This window comes from Urocitellus parryii, chromosome 5, assembly GCF_045843805.1.
Source record: "Urocitellus parryii isolate mUroPar1 chromosome 5, mUroPar1.hap1, whole genome shotgun sequence".
Taxonomy (NCBI): Eukaryota; Metazoa; Chordata; class Mammalia; order Rodentia; family Sciuridae; genus Urocitellus; species Urocitellus parryii.
In genome coordinates, this window is record NC_135535.1 from 169,438,959 (window position 1) to 169,456,040 (window position 17,082).

At 36.5% G+C, this 17,082-nt stretch overlaps 1 protein-coding gene across 7 annotated transcripts in view; it reads left to right on the top strand.

The window, feature by feature from the left end:
* The window catches only part of Nrg3 (neuregulin 3), a 1,010,915-nt gene that overhangs the window by 418,199 nt on the left and 575,634 nt on the right, over positions 1-17,082 (top strand). For all 7 annotated transcript variants that reach the window (XM_077799160.1, XM_077799157.1, XM_077799161.1 and 4 more), the window contains exon 2: positions 11,670-11,799. In XM_077799160.1, coding sequence (XP_077655286.1) covers positions 11,670-11,799 — 130 coding nt within the window. The remainder of the gene's footprint in view (positions 1-11,669; positions 11,800-17,082) is intronic.

Here is a 17,082-nt window from a genome sequence, read left to right on the forward strand (position 1 = left end):
ACAACAGAATGCCTTTATTTTTATGTGGTGCTGAGGACCGAACCTGGGTCCCGCCCATGCAAGGCAAGCACTCTACTGCTGAGCCACAATACCAGCCCCAATTTCCTATATTTTTAATAAGAAATTTTATTTTCTTTTAAGTGTCTTCAGCTTTCGACTCTTTTTCTGACTTTCAGTGTATTTCTTGTGTCTCTTAACATTTTCTCAGTCTTAATACTTGGATGCATGCTCACCTTTCCTTCCCTCTTTATGTGAACTTAATTTGCCATCACATCTGGAATTTCTTTATCTCTGTTATGTGCTTAGAAATATGCTAGTTGGGGTAAGGACTGGGGTGCAAGGTGGCTTGACAACAATACTTGCAATTGAGTGAATATTACTTGTTTATACTCCTTTAATATAATTTTCACAATATTTACAGTCTACTAGATTGAGTGTTCACTAGTGTCTCTTTGGCAGTTTCTTTTGAAAGCTTTTTTTTGATTGGTTGCCTTTTTCTTAATGCCCTGATTTATAGACAAAATACCAAGAATTTTTTCTACTTCTACTATGACACTTGACACAGCACACATTCAAAGAAAGCAGAGGTTTAAATCTAGGCCCATGTAGCTGCAAAACTAATGCCTTCTTCATGCCCCATACACAGAAGGGAAGATTGAAATTCTGAATTCCAAAATAAAGGATGCAACTACAGTCTATGGAGGTATAAAATAAGACTTTAAATAATTACAGTGAGGGGTGTTCAGTTTTCTGAAAGATTTTTGAGAATCATAGAGAAAGCAATAAAAATTCCAACTCTTTGTTTTATTTTTGTACCTACCTGCTCCCAATACCTGCCTCTTGCAGTGTTTCAGTATGTTCTTAGAAAAATAATGTTGGGTGGATGAGTGAAAAAATGTATAGATTATGCTAAAATAGTGCCCTAAATTGCTCTTATATTTACTTACATTAGAGAGACCAAGAGACTGTTTGGCAAGGAGGGGCTCAAATATACTCACCTAAAAGAGTCCAAAACTCAGCTCAGGTAGAATCACAGAGTGCTAAAGAGTGTTCATTAAGGAACTGAGCTCCTGTGTCTTTTCCCCTGTTTCCATTGATGAGCTATGAAATTCTAAGAATAGTACATGATTCTTCCAAGCTTCAGTTTCTTTTCTGTAAAGTGAAAATAATATTTACACCTGATTAATAGGTTCATCCCAGGCCTTATTATTACTTACTTATTATTACTTCTACAGTCTCTATTATCCCAGTTTGAATTGTTAAAACTACAAGCATTAAATACAGATTTAGATCACAGAGAGCCGAGAGTTTCCTTAATTGTATCAACTGTTAAAATAACTGTATTGATTTTATTTTAGTTGGTAAATAACTGCTGCTCAAACCCTTCTGAATGATGCCCTCCATTGCCATCTTGGATACCCTGTGCCAGGTTTTCCAGATCTCCTCAGTATTAATCCAGGTACCAGAGTGTTAACATCTGTTCACATATGGGGCCATCAGGACTCTGCTGTTTTTTTTTTTTTGTTTTTTTTTGTTTAACGGACACACATTTATTCCAATTAAAGCTGTCATTTCCATAGCACTTAGTAAATATTTTGAATATTTGGAGGCAAGAAATTTGAATAAGGAGAAAGTTTTTGAGTAAACGAATTATATAAATGTTTATAAAAAAATAAACTTTATTTTCAGTGGAACCTATTACATCAAACAAAAACATAAGCTGGATTATTAGTCTGCCTCAGATCTACTCACATAAGCACTGATATGTTTTTTCATTATTTATCTCTAGATATATCATTACTGGTAGGGATCTGCAAGATGGTGTTTACCTTATCCTGCTAAAGATATATGTGAGCCTGGGGTGTTAGGATAATCATCATTGTTATAACCATTATGATAGTTATTCACTCAGAAAGCATGCATTAAGCATCCACTATATGTTAGGCCCTGGGATAAATTATGAGGATGCAGAGATGGCCTTGCTAGGTTACTACAAAAAAATCATAATCTAGTTTGGAAAGAGGTGGTGAACAAACTCCTAGGCAGTCTGGTAGCATTTTTAGAGTGATAATCATAGCATTAGGGATAGTGGAGCTCTGAATTCTGCCAGCTCCTTCTAACTTGAGGAGTTGGGAAAGACTTCATTAGGGACTTAGATTTTATGTATATCTCAATCAATTAGAATGTCTTTTGCTAGGCAGAGGCATATAGCTGGGTCTGTGAGGTAAAAGGAATAACAGGTTTAAATTCACAGAGTCTTAAAGAAGCCTGAAAGTTTCCAGTGTTGGGAACATAAGAGGAAGACCAAGATGTGTAGTCCTGATGAACCTTCTCTTTTCAACTTGTGTGGGGAAATGTAGAATGAACTGGAAAACATTAAGTTTGTGTAATGAAGGCACAATGGAGTTGTAGGCACAGGGTGAAGTGAGCTCAGATGTGCTATTTAGATTCATGTGTAAGGTCTTGACTGGTTGGAATCCAGTTGTGGGGAAGATTTTTGGCAAATGCACAAGAGGTTTCATTCACAGTATGTCACATAAAGGTTACTCTGGTAGATGAAGATGTCCCAGAGCATGAAATCCTGTCCCAAACATGGGTAGTGATCCTATTGTGAAAGACATTCTTACATTTGAAATAAAGACCCAATTAGAAATATGCCCAGAGAACAGGCTATCAAAGGGAAAGTAGTGTAATTCAGATTTGCAATGACATCTCATTAAAATCCCCCAATGCCCCCAACTTGAAGGACAACCTCTAACCCGAAGTCTGTCAACTAAGCTCTCTCGACTGGAGAAGTTTAAATGGGCCCTGCCAACATAGGCTCAGAGCTCTTTTCTTTGGATCTCAAGCTTGGCCAGTCACCTGCTGTTTCCTTCACTGAAGGTATTGGTGTTTTTATGTACATTCTGCTGCTCTTCTATAGGCTAGGTGATGTTTTAAAAAGTGTTAAATTGTCCTACTGGCAGCCAAATCCAAATGAGAAAACATGATATTCAGTCAAGATACTCTCTGTGTTTGGAACCAGAGGCAATACTACTTTGCTAGGTATCCCCCCGCTTCTGACCAATGTGACTTCTACTTCTTTGCCAATCACAAACCTACTGGAATCCTCCTGTATCCTCAGTTTTCAATCTGGTTGGACACCAAATTGTCTCTACTTCTTCACAGCATCTATTCCCTATGCTATGTACCCTTGCTGTCCCAAGGGGTAACTCAGCATGTGGCATAGTTAACTCATAGTTCAAATTCCCTAGCAAGGCTCTTAGATGAAACAAAGTCTCTATGGGTATATTAAAAATCTCACTTACTCTAGGTAAATTCTAAAGTTCAGGGTTAGTATAAGATATTCATTCTGTAGACATTTATTAAATAATTACTGGGTGACAGGTGATGGGTTAGTTATTAAGAACACAGCTCCTCTTCACTCCCCACCAAATAAAAAATGTTTGTATCTTCCAACAGAAGTTCATGGTCTATGAATGTACATAAAAACCCCAACAACTGTGGCTTGTTAGCTGAATATCATGTTTGCTCATTTGGATTTGGCTGCCAATAGAACAATTTTCCACTTTTTAAAGTAGTAGCACCTTGCCTATAGAAGAGCAGCAGAATGGACATAAAAACACCAACAACCGTGGCTTGTATATTGATACAAATAATAAAAGTCATTATTTTTCATTGGAAATCTGAGAATAATCCCAGAGTCAGGCTCGGTTTAGTTAAATTTTGCCAAATCAAATCAAAGTCCAAACTTCCCAGCCCCACGTGTTATCTGTAGTTTCAGACCATGTGTAGGTGTCCAAATGTCTTTGACTGAAAGAATGAACGACAGAAAGAGGAAAGGAACAGGAGGCGACCTAAATGGGAGAGGGGCCTAAGAGAAGAAAGACTCCACTTGGCAACTCAGAGAGTTTTATAGAGAAAAAAAAAAAATCTAATGGAAATTTATTTTTTTGCTAAATTTGTCTCTTCCTTCTCACATGTGCTCTGGATGACATCTCTAGATGACTGTGAGAATCCATGGAGTCCTGGTAGCACCCTGCAAAAGGGAGCATGCACAAAGGCCTCAGATGATGGGGCATTTGAACAACTGTGGCTTGTATATTGAAAAAGTGAAGCAGCCATTATATAAGAGAGAACCACAGAGCGTGAGGACTTAGGAAGATTTTGGTTCTTATCATAAAAACCAGGAAAAGCCACTACATGGTTTTCTACATGGAAATGACCAATCATTTGTTTTCTACACATATTATACAAACTGATTTTAATGTGGATAATTCATTTTAGGGTGCAAAACGTGTGTAGGTAGGCCTGGAAGGCGTATTAGTCCAGGTGGCATAAGATGGAAAATATTAAAAAAAGTATTTGGAAGGTAGAGTCAATAATATTTGATTATTGTACGTGGAAGATCAAGGAAAGATGGCTACTCGGCTTCTGGCATACAGAGTGGGGCCAAACAGGTTTGTGGAGGAAGAACAAGAGTTGTTTCCAACAAGTTAATTTTGAGGTATATTTGGGATGGTCACCAGTAGGGGAGGGGAGGCAGTCTGGAATTCTGAGAAAATGATGGGCTTGTAGTGTGAATATGAGAGTTATTGGCATGTAGATGATAACAATCATCCAGAACAGCTGATTCTCATCACCTTTAGGGTTTCTAATGTGGTAGTTCTGGGATGAGGTGCATGCTGGCTCACATATGATCCTGACATTACTGGTTTGAGGACCGCACTGCAAATAGCGATGACTAAGAGAATAAGTAAAAGAACAGAAACAAAAAAGTGACCTTTGTGAAGCACCATAGTAAAGCAAATCCAACTGTGTTTGTTTTACTCCACAAGTTAACAAGTAAGAGTCATGAGGCCTTGGGCCAAGGACATAAACTCCCTAAGATTTACTGTCCCCATTTATAAAATAAGGAGAATAAATAATAGCACAAAAGCATAGTGTTCTTTGAAGGCCTAAGAGGTAGCTAATGAAAAAAAAAATGCTGATCAAGATGTGGAGTATATATTAGGAATTATTTGAAAACCAATCCTTTAGTCATCTGGCATTTGAATATAAATTAGGTGAGACTAAGGTGGCAACAGTCAAGGATCAAGAGAAAAATCCAGAATATGTCATAATATGGAAGACAATAAAAGAAGTTTTTTTTCAGGAAGTCAGAAATTCTTAAAGAGTGTCAGATGCTTTAGAGAATTCCAACAAGATGAGAAAATAAGAAATCCAACCCCCATTGGATTTAGAATTAGGTGGTAACACAGAATGGGCCCTTTCAGAAAAGTGATGTGGAAAGCAATCACATGATGTTTATGAAGAATACAGCACAAAATTTAGCACAAGCTGAGGGCTCCAGTAACTGTAGCTGCTGCTACTACCATTGTGGGAGAAAGCAGTTTGTAAACGAATGTGTTTTTGCACAGGTAGCTAGAAATATATCCCTCTTCAGTATGCATTCTCCAGTTCCAAAATAAACTCATTCCTGTTTAACAAACTACGCCCTGCACAGGTTTATTTAAGATGAAACCATTTTTAAAAGCAGTATTTCCAGCTGAAAGATGGCAGGAATATCATACAAACTTAACAAGGGCCCCCTCTACATTTGTAGCAAGAATTGATGGCTCTGGGGGTATATCAAGAGCTGTCAGTCCTCACAGCAGTCTCACGACTCAATTGAACTCTCGAATTTCTTTCTCAATGGTCCCATTTCTCTCTTGCCAGGGAGTGAACAATTGTCTAATCTCTGGTACTGTAGAGAAAGCTGTCTTTAGCCCCTGCCAGCTGAGAAATGTTTCTCTCTCTCTCTCTCTCTCTCTCTCTCTCTCTCTCTCTCTCTCTCTCTCTCTCTCTCTCTTTAAAATGCCACTAGGTTTTAATTCCAGTTTTCCTTGACCATTAAATATTTTGTAAGTCAAACTAATGCTCCAGGGGTGCCTGAAGAATAGTAATTTCAATAAGAAATTCTAATATATTGCATCCCATTTCATTTACACTGTTGCCTCAGAAGAGGGTGCTGGAGTCTGTGAACATACTTAAATGTCTTCAGACCTGCAAAGGTATTTCACAAATCCTAAAAGCTTTTAAATGACATGACCAGATTCTGAACTTTTCTTAGAAAATTGTCACATCATTAACTCAGTGGGGAAAAAAAAGAAAATTCTGAGGAATCTGACATTTATGAGCCAGGAGTGTAAAAATTTATTTAGGGTCTCCTCTGTGCCTTAGCATTTTTCTTCCTCAGGTGATCTTCCTCTTCTTTGCCAATTGAATCACATATATTCAAGATCCAGCTTCAATGCCAATCCTTTGGGATGCCTTCCTAGATAACTATAGTCCAAATTAAGTTCTTCTTTTCTTTGGCTATCTACTGCAATTATTATCTGTAATAGCCAATTTAGCACTCTTGTTCCTCCAACAAAATATGGATTCCCACAGTGTTCAGCTTTGTGTTGGAGACTTAGAGAACCTGCAGAAGTAATATTCAGGTTCAACTCAGTACTTAAGGGGAAAACCAGTCATCGTTGTATTCATTAGTAAATTAACTCCCATTGCAAAATCTGCAGGGATTTCTGTCTTCCAGCCTTACATTTCTTTTCCATTTTGCCTTTAATGAATTAACCACCACCATGTCCCACTGTGCGTTTAATTACTGTACTGATTGCTTACTATGTATGCTACATGGTGTGGAAAGAATACAGAAGTTAAAAACAAAGTACTCTCCCTGACCTCCCTGGAAAGAGAGACCAAAACCCATTAAAAAAATAAAGAAGAATACACATTAAACTACACATAATAAGTGCCAGATGAGTGATTCAGATAATTGCATAGCTCAAGTGGCCCCAAGTGATGGGGCACTATACTTCAACCAGTGGACTGACTTCTTTCTTAGAGCTAAGCCCTTGACTGCTGATCATGGGGCTTGGAAGGCTCTTCCTTAGCACCATCTCTGCTCTTCTTAAACTTCACAATCCTCTATCCTGCATGCCCCTCTCTTTAAAAAACACTTCTTAATTTTTTTTTTTTGTTTTCTTTCATCCTCCATGCTGTGGAGCTTATCTTTCTATCTATATAAAATCTGCATAAATTGGTTTTGAAACACTTCTCACATCCTAACTTCTAAACATTTATTCATGTTCTTCCATTTTTTTAAATAGAGATTTCTTTTATGATGTAACAAAAATATTGCATACTTTGCACCACAAACATTTAGAAAAAGACTCTGAATAAACAGATTATTCTTCTATAAGCATCTATTGTGTGCACCTTCCTGTCAGGCCATGTATAAGACCATGGGAGATGTGGAGGCCTGCTGTCCTCCACAAACACTCATGATCCAATCAGATGGGATATCCATATAGAGGTACAGGTGGAAAGAGTGATGTCTAATGAAGCACTCTCTAGAGTAAGGAAGCATAAAGAAGAGCCTTGAAAGACAAATGGGGATACATGGCAATATTGACTCACCTAGACCTTCATTCATACAGTTTTTGATGGCCAATAATAGCTATAATAAATTTACCAAATTATATGTATAGAATAGATATTTGATGGGGCTGGAGTTGTGGCTCAGTTGTAGAGAATTTGCCTAGCATGTATGGGGCATTGGGTTTGATTTTCAGTACCATATATGAATGAAAGAATAAAGAATAAACATCTAAATATATTTTAAAAACATAATACAATAGGTGTTTGATTAATTATATGACAAAATGGTACCATGTACTCTATACCCAGCTTAATTTATTAGATTATCTTATAGGATACAGTTTTTAAAAATAAAAACAGGTTTCACAATGTTAGATACATTCATAGGTGAGAGCTCTATATCTGATTACTAAGATACCCCAAGGTTGTTCACAGCTACAACTTGGAGTTAGATCTTATTTGTTATTTCATTCCTACAAATTTTCTGTTTACCCTTCTAAACAAAATACTCAGCTGAATGTATTAGAACCTGTTATATTACCTTAGGGGAGGAGAGAAGAATTGCACCTTATATTTAATATTTGTCTTATTTCTCTATTTCAATTTGTGCTATTTAATTTTTGTAATATATTTTATGTTAAAGAATTAAGAGTGTGTGTGTGTGTGTGTGTGTGTGTGTGTGTGTAAATATCTGAGGGTATCAATATCAATTATATAAGTATTGGAAGGCATAACCCAACATCATCACTGTCTCTTTGTTAGACTATGTGTGGTGATAATAGATGGTCTGGCCAAAAGTGATTTGGATATAATATGCTTATTATGTACTTAACAAAAGTCTTAACAGAATAGTGACTTCATTTTCTGTTTCTATCCATAGCATTGACATGACTTTCAAGAGCAAATTATCATGTCATGATGAATGTACCTTACCCTACCCAAAGTCTCTGTGATTTTTGGCACTCTATGTTGAAATGCTTAGGCAAACTCTTTTAAGATTTCAAATTTATTGATATTTGTATTTTACTGACTATAAGAAGCACAAACACTGCATATTTTCACTTTTATAACATTAAGCTATTCAAAGGGGTAATAATGATGTTTCTTTGAAACCACTTAAGGCATTATAAGAGATAAGTATGTGTGTTTTAATTAATTTCATAATCCTCTGAGCTATGGAAATAGAAAATCTGAGCATACGCTAAGCTGCATATCTCTGTGCTCTCCCACCCAGGACTGGCAGAGACACTTGTGCCCGTCTCTGATCCTCTGTAACATTCCAATAACTGGCAACTTGATAGGCGGTAACCACAGTAGACATCCCTTGTCAGATGGAAATAATTGATTGTAATTGCTTTGCCATTGTATTGCCTTTGGAGTCTGTAGCTTGTTAAAACCACTGATTATAAAATAAGGATCTCACTTTTTATGCTGTAGGTTATGTTAATGAAAAGCTGTTCTTAAAGGAATGATCAGTGAATATCAATAAACAGATAATAAGAAATTAAAGGAAAAGTTAACTAACTGATCATGAGTCAATGTACTTCAGCAGTCAGAGTAGCAGTGAACTGTGTGGCATTTCATATTGAATATCTTGGTTGGATCTCGTGAATATTAAATATTTCCCAGAGAAAGAGAGATTGATTCTGTGTGGCTGTTTATCACACACTGCCTTGAATAACAGATCTTCACTGTACAGACAATCTCTTAGAAAATGGAAAATGTGTCTGTTTGCAGAGTCTTTGTTTTGTTTCAAAGTATTAACAATCAGATATTTTACACTGAAAAAAAAAAAGTTTCCATTGTAACACCAAGAAGGAGGATACCAAAAAGTCAATTTGTTTTTTCAATGCTCACAATAAGTGAGGAATATGAGAGTTATATAAATAATCTTAAGGTATTGTTTTTGAAATATTCATTAACATTATACATCTACCAAAACAATAGCATAATTGTAAAGTTGTATCTAATGTTTTGCTTGAAGAGATACAATAACTATTGATAGAGATGTAATGAGATCTTAAATGACCCCATCTTTCATTCATACCATTTAAATGGCTGGTGATGTTAGGAGGACAGATTTATTGACAATATTTTTACTGAGCAACAATTCTGATTAGATTTCAACTCCTCTCCTAAAGGAGTTCATAGACTAAAAGGATGGTTATGGATAAACTTAGGAACAAACTACTATGGCATTAAATGAATAATGGGAAGCAGGGTTGGGGGAGGCACAGGACAGGAGTAGATCGTTCAAGTTCTGAAGGATTTCAGGGTCTCTCCCAAAAAAAAAAATAAAAATAAGTGGATGAGAAAGAAGTTTGATTGAACAAGAGCAGTGTGACAGAACCTGGCATTTGAGGGGAATACAATAATAGTTGAAAATTAAGTTGTATGTTTGGTATGTTTGGAGTGCAAGAAGTGACCAGCGAGATGTCCATCATCCCTTTGGCTCTGGGAGGGGGATGGTGCTGAGGCAGGAGGATTGCAAGTTCAAAACCGGCCTCACCAATTTATTGAGGTCTTAAGCAATTCAGCAAGACCCTGTTTCTAGATAAAATATAAAAAAAAAAGTTGAAGGGGAAGCTGGGGATGTTGCTCAGTGGTTAAAGCCCCTGGGTTTAATCCCCAGTACTCCTCTAATGCTATTAAAAAGAGAGCAGATAGGCAAAATTACATTAAAAGAAATTAAAGTTAAAAGAAAGTCTATCTTTCTTTGTTTTATTAAGTTATCCTCATGACAGTAACCACTGAGGAATATTTATTTCCTTAAAAAATATATTTATTTATGTATTCATTGATTGTGGTGCTGGGGATTGAACACAGGGCTTCACACATGCCAAGTTTCCATTTTGCCACTGTATATATGTCAGCCCCACTGAGGACTTTTAGATGTGGGAGAGACATGAGCAGGTTTCCTTTTAAGATGATTGGTTTCCCATCAGTTTGCATGAAAAGCAGGGAAGAAGCTCATTGTGACCTGTAGTTAGTGAGCTGATTTCGTATGCCATGCTGGTGAACATTATTAGCAATCTAGATCTATAAAAAGGAAATTTAAAAAGCTTATGTTGAATAATTTATTCATCTTTGACTTTTTAAATACATATATTTTCTCTTGACTGTTAAAGTGGAATTGGTGTTAATACTTCATATGCTGAAAATTCTATAGCTAGAAAAATGTCTACATATGGTGATAGAATCTGTATCCTATAGATAGTACATATTTATGGTTAGTTTCATATTTGGAAAGCAGCTATAGATGTATAGCTTAATTTAAAAATGTAACTGATTATGATTTCAAAAATACATGTTTAAGAGAATGCTAAAAAATGACAATAATTTGGTCCTGTTAAATATTTACCAGAAACATTCTTCACATGTGATTATCTGTTTCAGAATTTGGAACATTTGCATTTTAATTACATAATAAAAGGAGAAAGTGAAAGAATAATTGGCTTAGATATTAGCCAATTGTAGCTGTAGCTAAAAGAACTCAAAAACTGACATGAGTTTTCTACAGAACAATCACGAAATACACTGATCAGATGTTTAATGATATTTGGCAACAATAAAGCAAAAAAAGATGTTGTTTCAATACTTCATACAACACATTTGCTGAAAGTAGATTTGGGTGTTTGGCTCAGGATCAATCAACTTTTACTGTTAATGTGTCCTCAAATGAGACTTCTCTAGAGTAACTCCAATTATTAAAACCCAGTGAAGAAATACAGTGGTCCCTCGTCAACCTCAGGGTATTGGTTCAGGAGACTCAATGGATTGGTGTCCAGATGGATGTGCATGCCTCTTGAGTAACATGGAGTAGAGTTTGCATAACCTATGCATGCCCCTTTATATACTTTAAATCATCTCTGGATTGTTTTATGATACCAAGTACAATGTAAATGGTATATAAATAGATGTTACATTGTATGTGATGCAACAAGATAAAAAGAAGTGTAGATATGTTCAGTACAGATACAGCTCTTATCTTTCTGAATTTTTTCCATCTATAGTTGGTTGAATCCCAGGATGTGGACTTGCGGATATAGAGGGCTGATGAGGACAACTGAATACAGTGGGTTAACTAGCTGTGTTGCTCAATACTGTTTAGTGTCAATCCTGTTTGTCTCAAGTCCCTGCCATTGTACCCCATACACAGGCCTGGATGCACACATCTGGGCCAGTGACAGGAGCAGTTGGTGTTGGAATGCATGCTGACAGTATTCCCTCTGTGCTCTCCTTGACAGATACAACGACATATTCCACTGAGAGATCCGAGCACTTCAAACCCTGCCGAGACAAGGACCTTGCATACTGTCTCAATGATGGCGAGTGCTTTGTGATTGAAACCCTGACAGGATCTCATAAACATTGTCGGTAAGCCACTGCGGCCGCTGGTTTCAAGGGCTGGCTCTTAGAAAGAGGTGGAGGATGATGGTGATCTTGGGAATATACAATATCCAGGATGTATAGAGCCCTGCCATTTGAATGGAAATATTGAGAGTCTTAATATGGAAAGGCAAAGGAGATATCTCCTTAACATTCAAGGATGAAACAAGGGAGAATAGATGAGGTTTAAGCTTTAGCTAACCAAATCAAGGAACACTTAGTTTTATATCTGCCAATTTAAAGGAAATAATTTCTTTAGAAGCCTATATTTCTGGCATGGGATTTAAGTTTGTCTCCTTGTACTCAAAAATAATCCTTTCTTGCAAATTTAAGGACCATGGCAAGAAAATAAAACACTTCCTCTTAGGTCTAGAGTCTTGGTGTTTCATGTGAAACGAACCCCAGAGAATGTAACTGTGTCCAGAGAGAACTGCATTTTATTTTGATTCTGCTGTCCTTGATTAATTCCAGTTCTTTTTTTTTAACACCTCTGATGATGAAACAATCTCCAGCAAGATGTTGTAAATGAAATCACAGTCCTGTTATGGTCTAGTAGACAACTACTTAAGGAAAATTCCCAGCAGAGATCAGAAAGGTGTTTAATTGGTTTTTAGAGACATAAGGTTATATAATAGCTAAAAATAAAAACAAGTGGAGATAAACAGTTCTCTTGTAGAGACACTGCAGCTTTAAGGCTCAATAGAAGAATCAAATTAACATGCAAAAAAAATTTCCCACGGAGCTTTTATTTCTGACACTACCCTGATAATTTGTTTTTCCTTGCAATTGTGTATGCTTCAGTGATCACATATATCCACACCCCTTTTCTTCTCTTTATTTACTCTTCTCATATGACACAGTTATTAAATTAATTATTCTGAACCATGAAGCTTGGAAAATTATGACTTTCCCCCCCTCTTTGTTGCTATTATAAAACTTTATTCCCATGTTGTTTTATTAAGATAGTGCAGAGAAATGCATCTTACAGTTATAGATTAAGAATGTGACAGCAAAACCTGTGTGAGTTCAAGAGCCAGGTGCAGTCCACAGGGAGGACATGTGGCCACAGGGGGCAGCCACACAGGTCTGGAAGAACTGATAAATGATAGTTGCATATCTCAGTAGAAGTTTTCATATGTCTCCAGGCATGGTGGTATATGCCTGTAATCTCAGTGACTGAAAAGGCTGAGACAGGGAAATTACAAGTTCAAGACTAGCCTCAGCAAGGCTCTAAGCTATTTAGCAAGGCCCTGTTTCAAAATTCTAAATAAATAAATAAGTATAACAAGGCTGGGAATGTGGTTCATTGGTTAAGCTCTGCCTGTGGTTCAATCCCTGGTATAAAAAAAAAAAAAAAAAAAAAAAAAAAAAAAAAAAAAAAAAAAAAAAAGCTTACCATATGTTCTGTATTGGATCAAATGGTACTGAGGTCTTTATTTCCTTGTTTTTGACATCTGGCTTTCTCTTGACTTTAGCAATGCCATTAAGTTTGTTCCATTTGCAAATCCTTCACCCCATTCCTATTCATTGTGAACCTGAGTTTGGGATGAAGCTGCCTGGGAACGAGTCCTCCCCACATGTCTCTTCTCTTGCCACATGTGTTATATCCAACAGGGTACTGGTAGGGAGCACACAAGTGATCTAAGCACCTCAAAGAGAAATGAATGTGGTACCTTTTCAAAGCCTAATGTCGGTCCAAGGTCTTTCAGACACTCAGCTACCTGTTAATCTTACCTTAGTCAATCAAGTGTGATCAACACATGGAAGGGGGTGCTATCCTGTGGTTAGGGCTGGTGACCCAGAGGTTCATGTGTTGGAAGTTTGGTTCCTTGTCTGTTGATGTTGAGGTGTTGGAACCTTTACGAGGTGAAGCCCTGTGGAAGGTAAGTAGGTCATGGAGGCTCTAACTGAATGCATTAATGCATTAATGCTGACTTGAAAGTGTGGGACAGGTCTCCTTCGAGTGGTTTGGTTACCTCAAGATCAGGCTGTTATAAAAAGAACAGCCTTGCCATCTCCACTGTCTCTAGCTTCCTTGTTCACACATGTGCCCTTCCACATGCAGCTGGTTCCTTCCTGCTTCTCTGCCATAGTGTCATGCAGTCTGGGACCCTCATTGGGATGCTGTCACTGGGATATTTGTACCTACTAGTCACCAGAAGTATGACTCAAATTAACCTTTATTTTATAAGTTACCCATAAACGCGGATATTTTTAAAAATATTTATTTTTTAGGTGTAGATGGACACAACACAATGCCTTTATTTTTATGTGGTGCTGAGGATCAAACCTGAGTCCCTCCCATGCTAAGCGAGCGCTCTACCGCTGAGCCACAATCCCAGCCCAAAAACTTGGATATTTTGTTAAAGCAATGCAAAATGGACTAAGGCAGTGGGTAGTAGTCACTTCAACTTGGACTTCTAATCTATTGAAGGAAGGGTGATCCATTAGAAGTGTCAGCTAATGTAGTAATTTTCTTTAGTGATGTTTTACTACAGGGAAGAATCAAATCAGGTCCTACCATAATGTGCAGGCCGATAATATTCATCTTTTTCAAAGATGAGTATGCAGACAGGAGCAAAATAATTGTTTTTTCCCAACATATGGCTTTTCTAATTCTAAAGTTGATGGCTGTATTAATTTCCTAGGGCTGCTATAACCAACTATGACAGACTATGTAGCTGAACACCAGAAATTTCTTTTCTCACAGTTCTGGAGACTAGAAGTCTATGATGATGGAGTCAGCAGGGTTGGTTTCTCCTGAACTTTTCTTCTCTGCTTATAGATGGCCATCATCTACCTGTGTCTTCTTCTTTGTCCTCTGTAGATTTGTGTGTTCAAATTTGCTCCTCTTGTATAGGCACCAGTTAGATTGGCTTAGAGCCAAAACTAATGAACTTATATTGATATAATTACTTCAGTATAGATCTTTTCTCCAAATATGATCACATTTTTCAGTATTGATTATTAGTACTTTAATATATAGATTTTTTGAGACATAATTCAGTCCATTATAATACATCTTGCTTTTGTGTAAATACATGTGCATGTGTAATTTTTGTAACACATACATACAAGCAGAGATATATCTGTGGTTTAGCTGAAGTGATGTACATGTGTAATAATTTTCATCTTCTGTCTTCGTATTTCTTGCATATTTCAGTTTAGACAACTTGTTATTTAACATACAGTGACAACACAGCTAATCGTGACAAAAGACAAGCTAAGACAGGGTTGGAACTCAAGTAGGTTAATAGATGCCTATAAATCTCCTACTAGTGTTGTATGAATAAATCACACATCACATGTACCCACTATTCATTTCTCAGGCTTTGCTGTGAATAAAAGTCATGCATTTGTTCCTACATCAGCCACTTCTAAAAATCCCTGCATAGTTATTAATGTGGCATTTTGTATAGCACTCTATTTAAGTAGTATGTTTCATTCATTCTTCTCCCCTTTGAGAAATGTTTATTTAGGACCTCCTATCACCAAGAGAATGTTGAATAAATACATACAGAAATGAGTTTAAGAATTAAGTAGCAATGCAGTTCGTAACGTGTTTCCAGGAGTGAAATACTTCATCATTAGGAAATAACAAAAAGAAAGCAAAGTGCTTTACAATAACTGGCATGCTTACGGTGGCATCTTTATGACACATTAGTTGCTAGATTATGTTTCAAGCAAAATAAGACACCATTTAGTATATTAGAGTGGCAATACAATGGCTTGCACATGTATCTAATGTATAGTTTATTTTTCACATGTCACAAAGATTATAAATGAAAATCTGAGAAATTAACATGATGTCTTCTCAATTAAAAATGCATTCCTATGATAAATTGTAAAGCAAATTAAAAAATTGTATTGAATTGTTTCCACACTCAGAAAAGAGACCTTGCTCTGACACATTCTTTTCTCATTGCCCAGGAGGAATAGTGGCAAAGCTTCCAAACTATCTATAATAGAAATCCTGAAAGTACATGTTGAAAAAAAGACAGTGTTAATTTCAGAAAAAAAGCAGTGAGAAGGGGGTAAGATTTCTTTTGTTATTGTCTCATTCTGTGTGCACTTTCAATTTTTTTTTCAAAAAATCACTTATATTATTAATAAATAAAACTATAAAGCAAATGAATAAAATTTAAAATGAATTCTAAGGTCATAGCCAGGCACAGGGGCACATGCCTGTAATTCCAGTGGCTCTGGTGGCTGAGGCAGGAGGATCACTGCTCAAAGCCAGCCTCAGCAACTCAGTGAGGCCCTAAGCAACTTACTGAGATCCTGTCTCTAAATAAAATACAACAACAACAAAAAGATAATGGCTGGGGATGTGGTTCAGTGATAAAGCACCCCTGGATTCAGTCTCAAGTACAAAAATAAATAAATAAATAGAACAATAAGTAAAGAAACATGGAAAATTGGAAATTTGTTCTTCTGAATCAAAATATATTATGAAGTCATGTATGTCCACATGGCAACTAATAAAAACATATCCTGGAACTCAGTGAGTCTTAATATAGAACAAGGATGGATTCATGAGCCAGAGGTAAAATGAAGAAATGAGGGACTGACTGTTCAATCAGGCTGCCTATCAGATAATCCAAACCCCAAGCATACTTTGATCTGTCTCTCTACACAAGAGTTGTTCTCAATGGAGTCAGAAGGTATTGCAGTAAATAAATAAAGCCTAAGGAAAATAAAAGATAAAGTGACATGTTTATTTATGTCAGCATTGAAAGCAATTTGTGAGTAAAAAAAGAAGTAATGGAAGGAAAAATTAAGCAACATTGACAGGACATTGTTTTTTCATCTGAACATTTCATACAACATTACACTTTGTTCTGTTTACATTATGTCCGAAACAAAATTATAAGTTAACCTCTGAGAAGAATGAAGAACCAATGTGGCAAAGAATTAATATCCAGAAATCACATAGAATACTGAGGGTGACACAAAAATAAAATCTGAATAGGGAAGTGGCAGAAGGGAAGAATATATTCTTTACCTAAAAAGGAATACAGGTGACCTGTAATATGAAAGATGCATAACATCACAAAGGAATGCAAATGAGGCTTTGGGGGTTTGGGTTTTGGGGTATTTGCAGGATTTTTTGCATAGGATATATTTATTGATTTTAAGTGAATTCCCATTTTGCTGAGGGTGCAGTGAAACCTCTCATTCTACTTGCAGGAGTATGCTTTGTTAAGCACTTTCTGAAGGCACTGTTTCCCTATGTGTGAAAGTCCTTATATTGTTTCTAAGAAGCTAGCC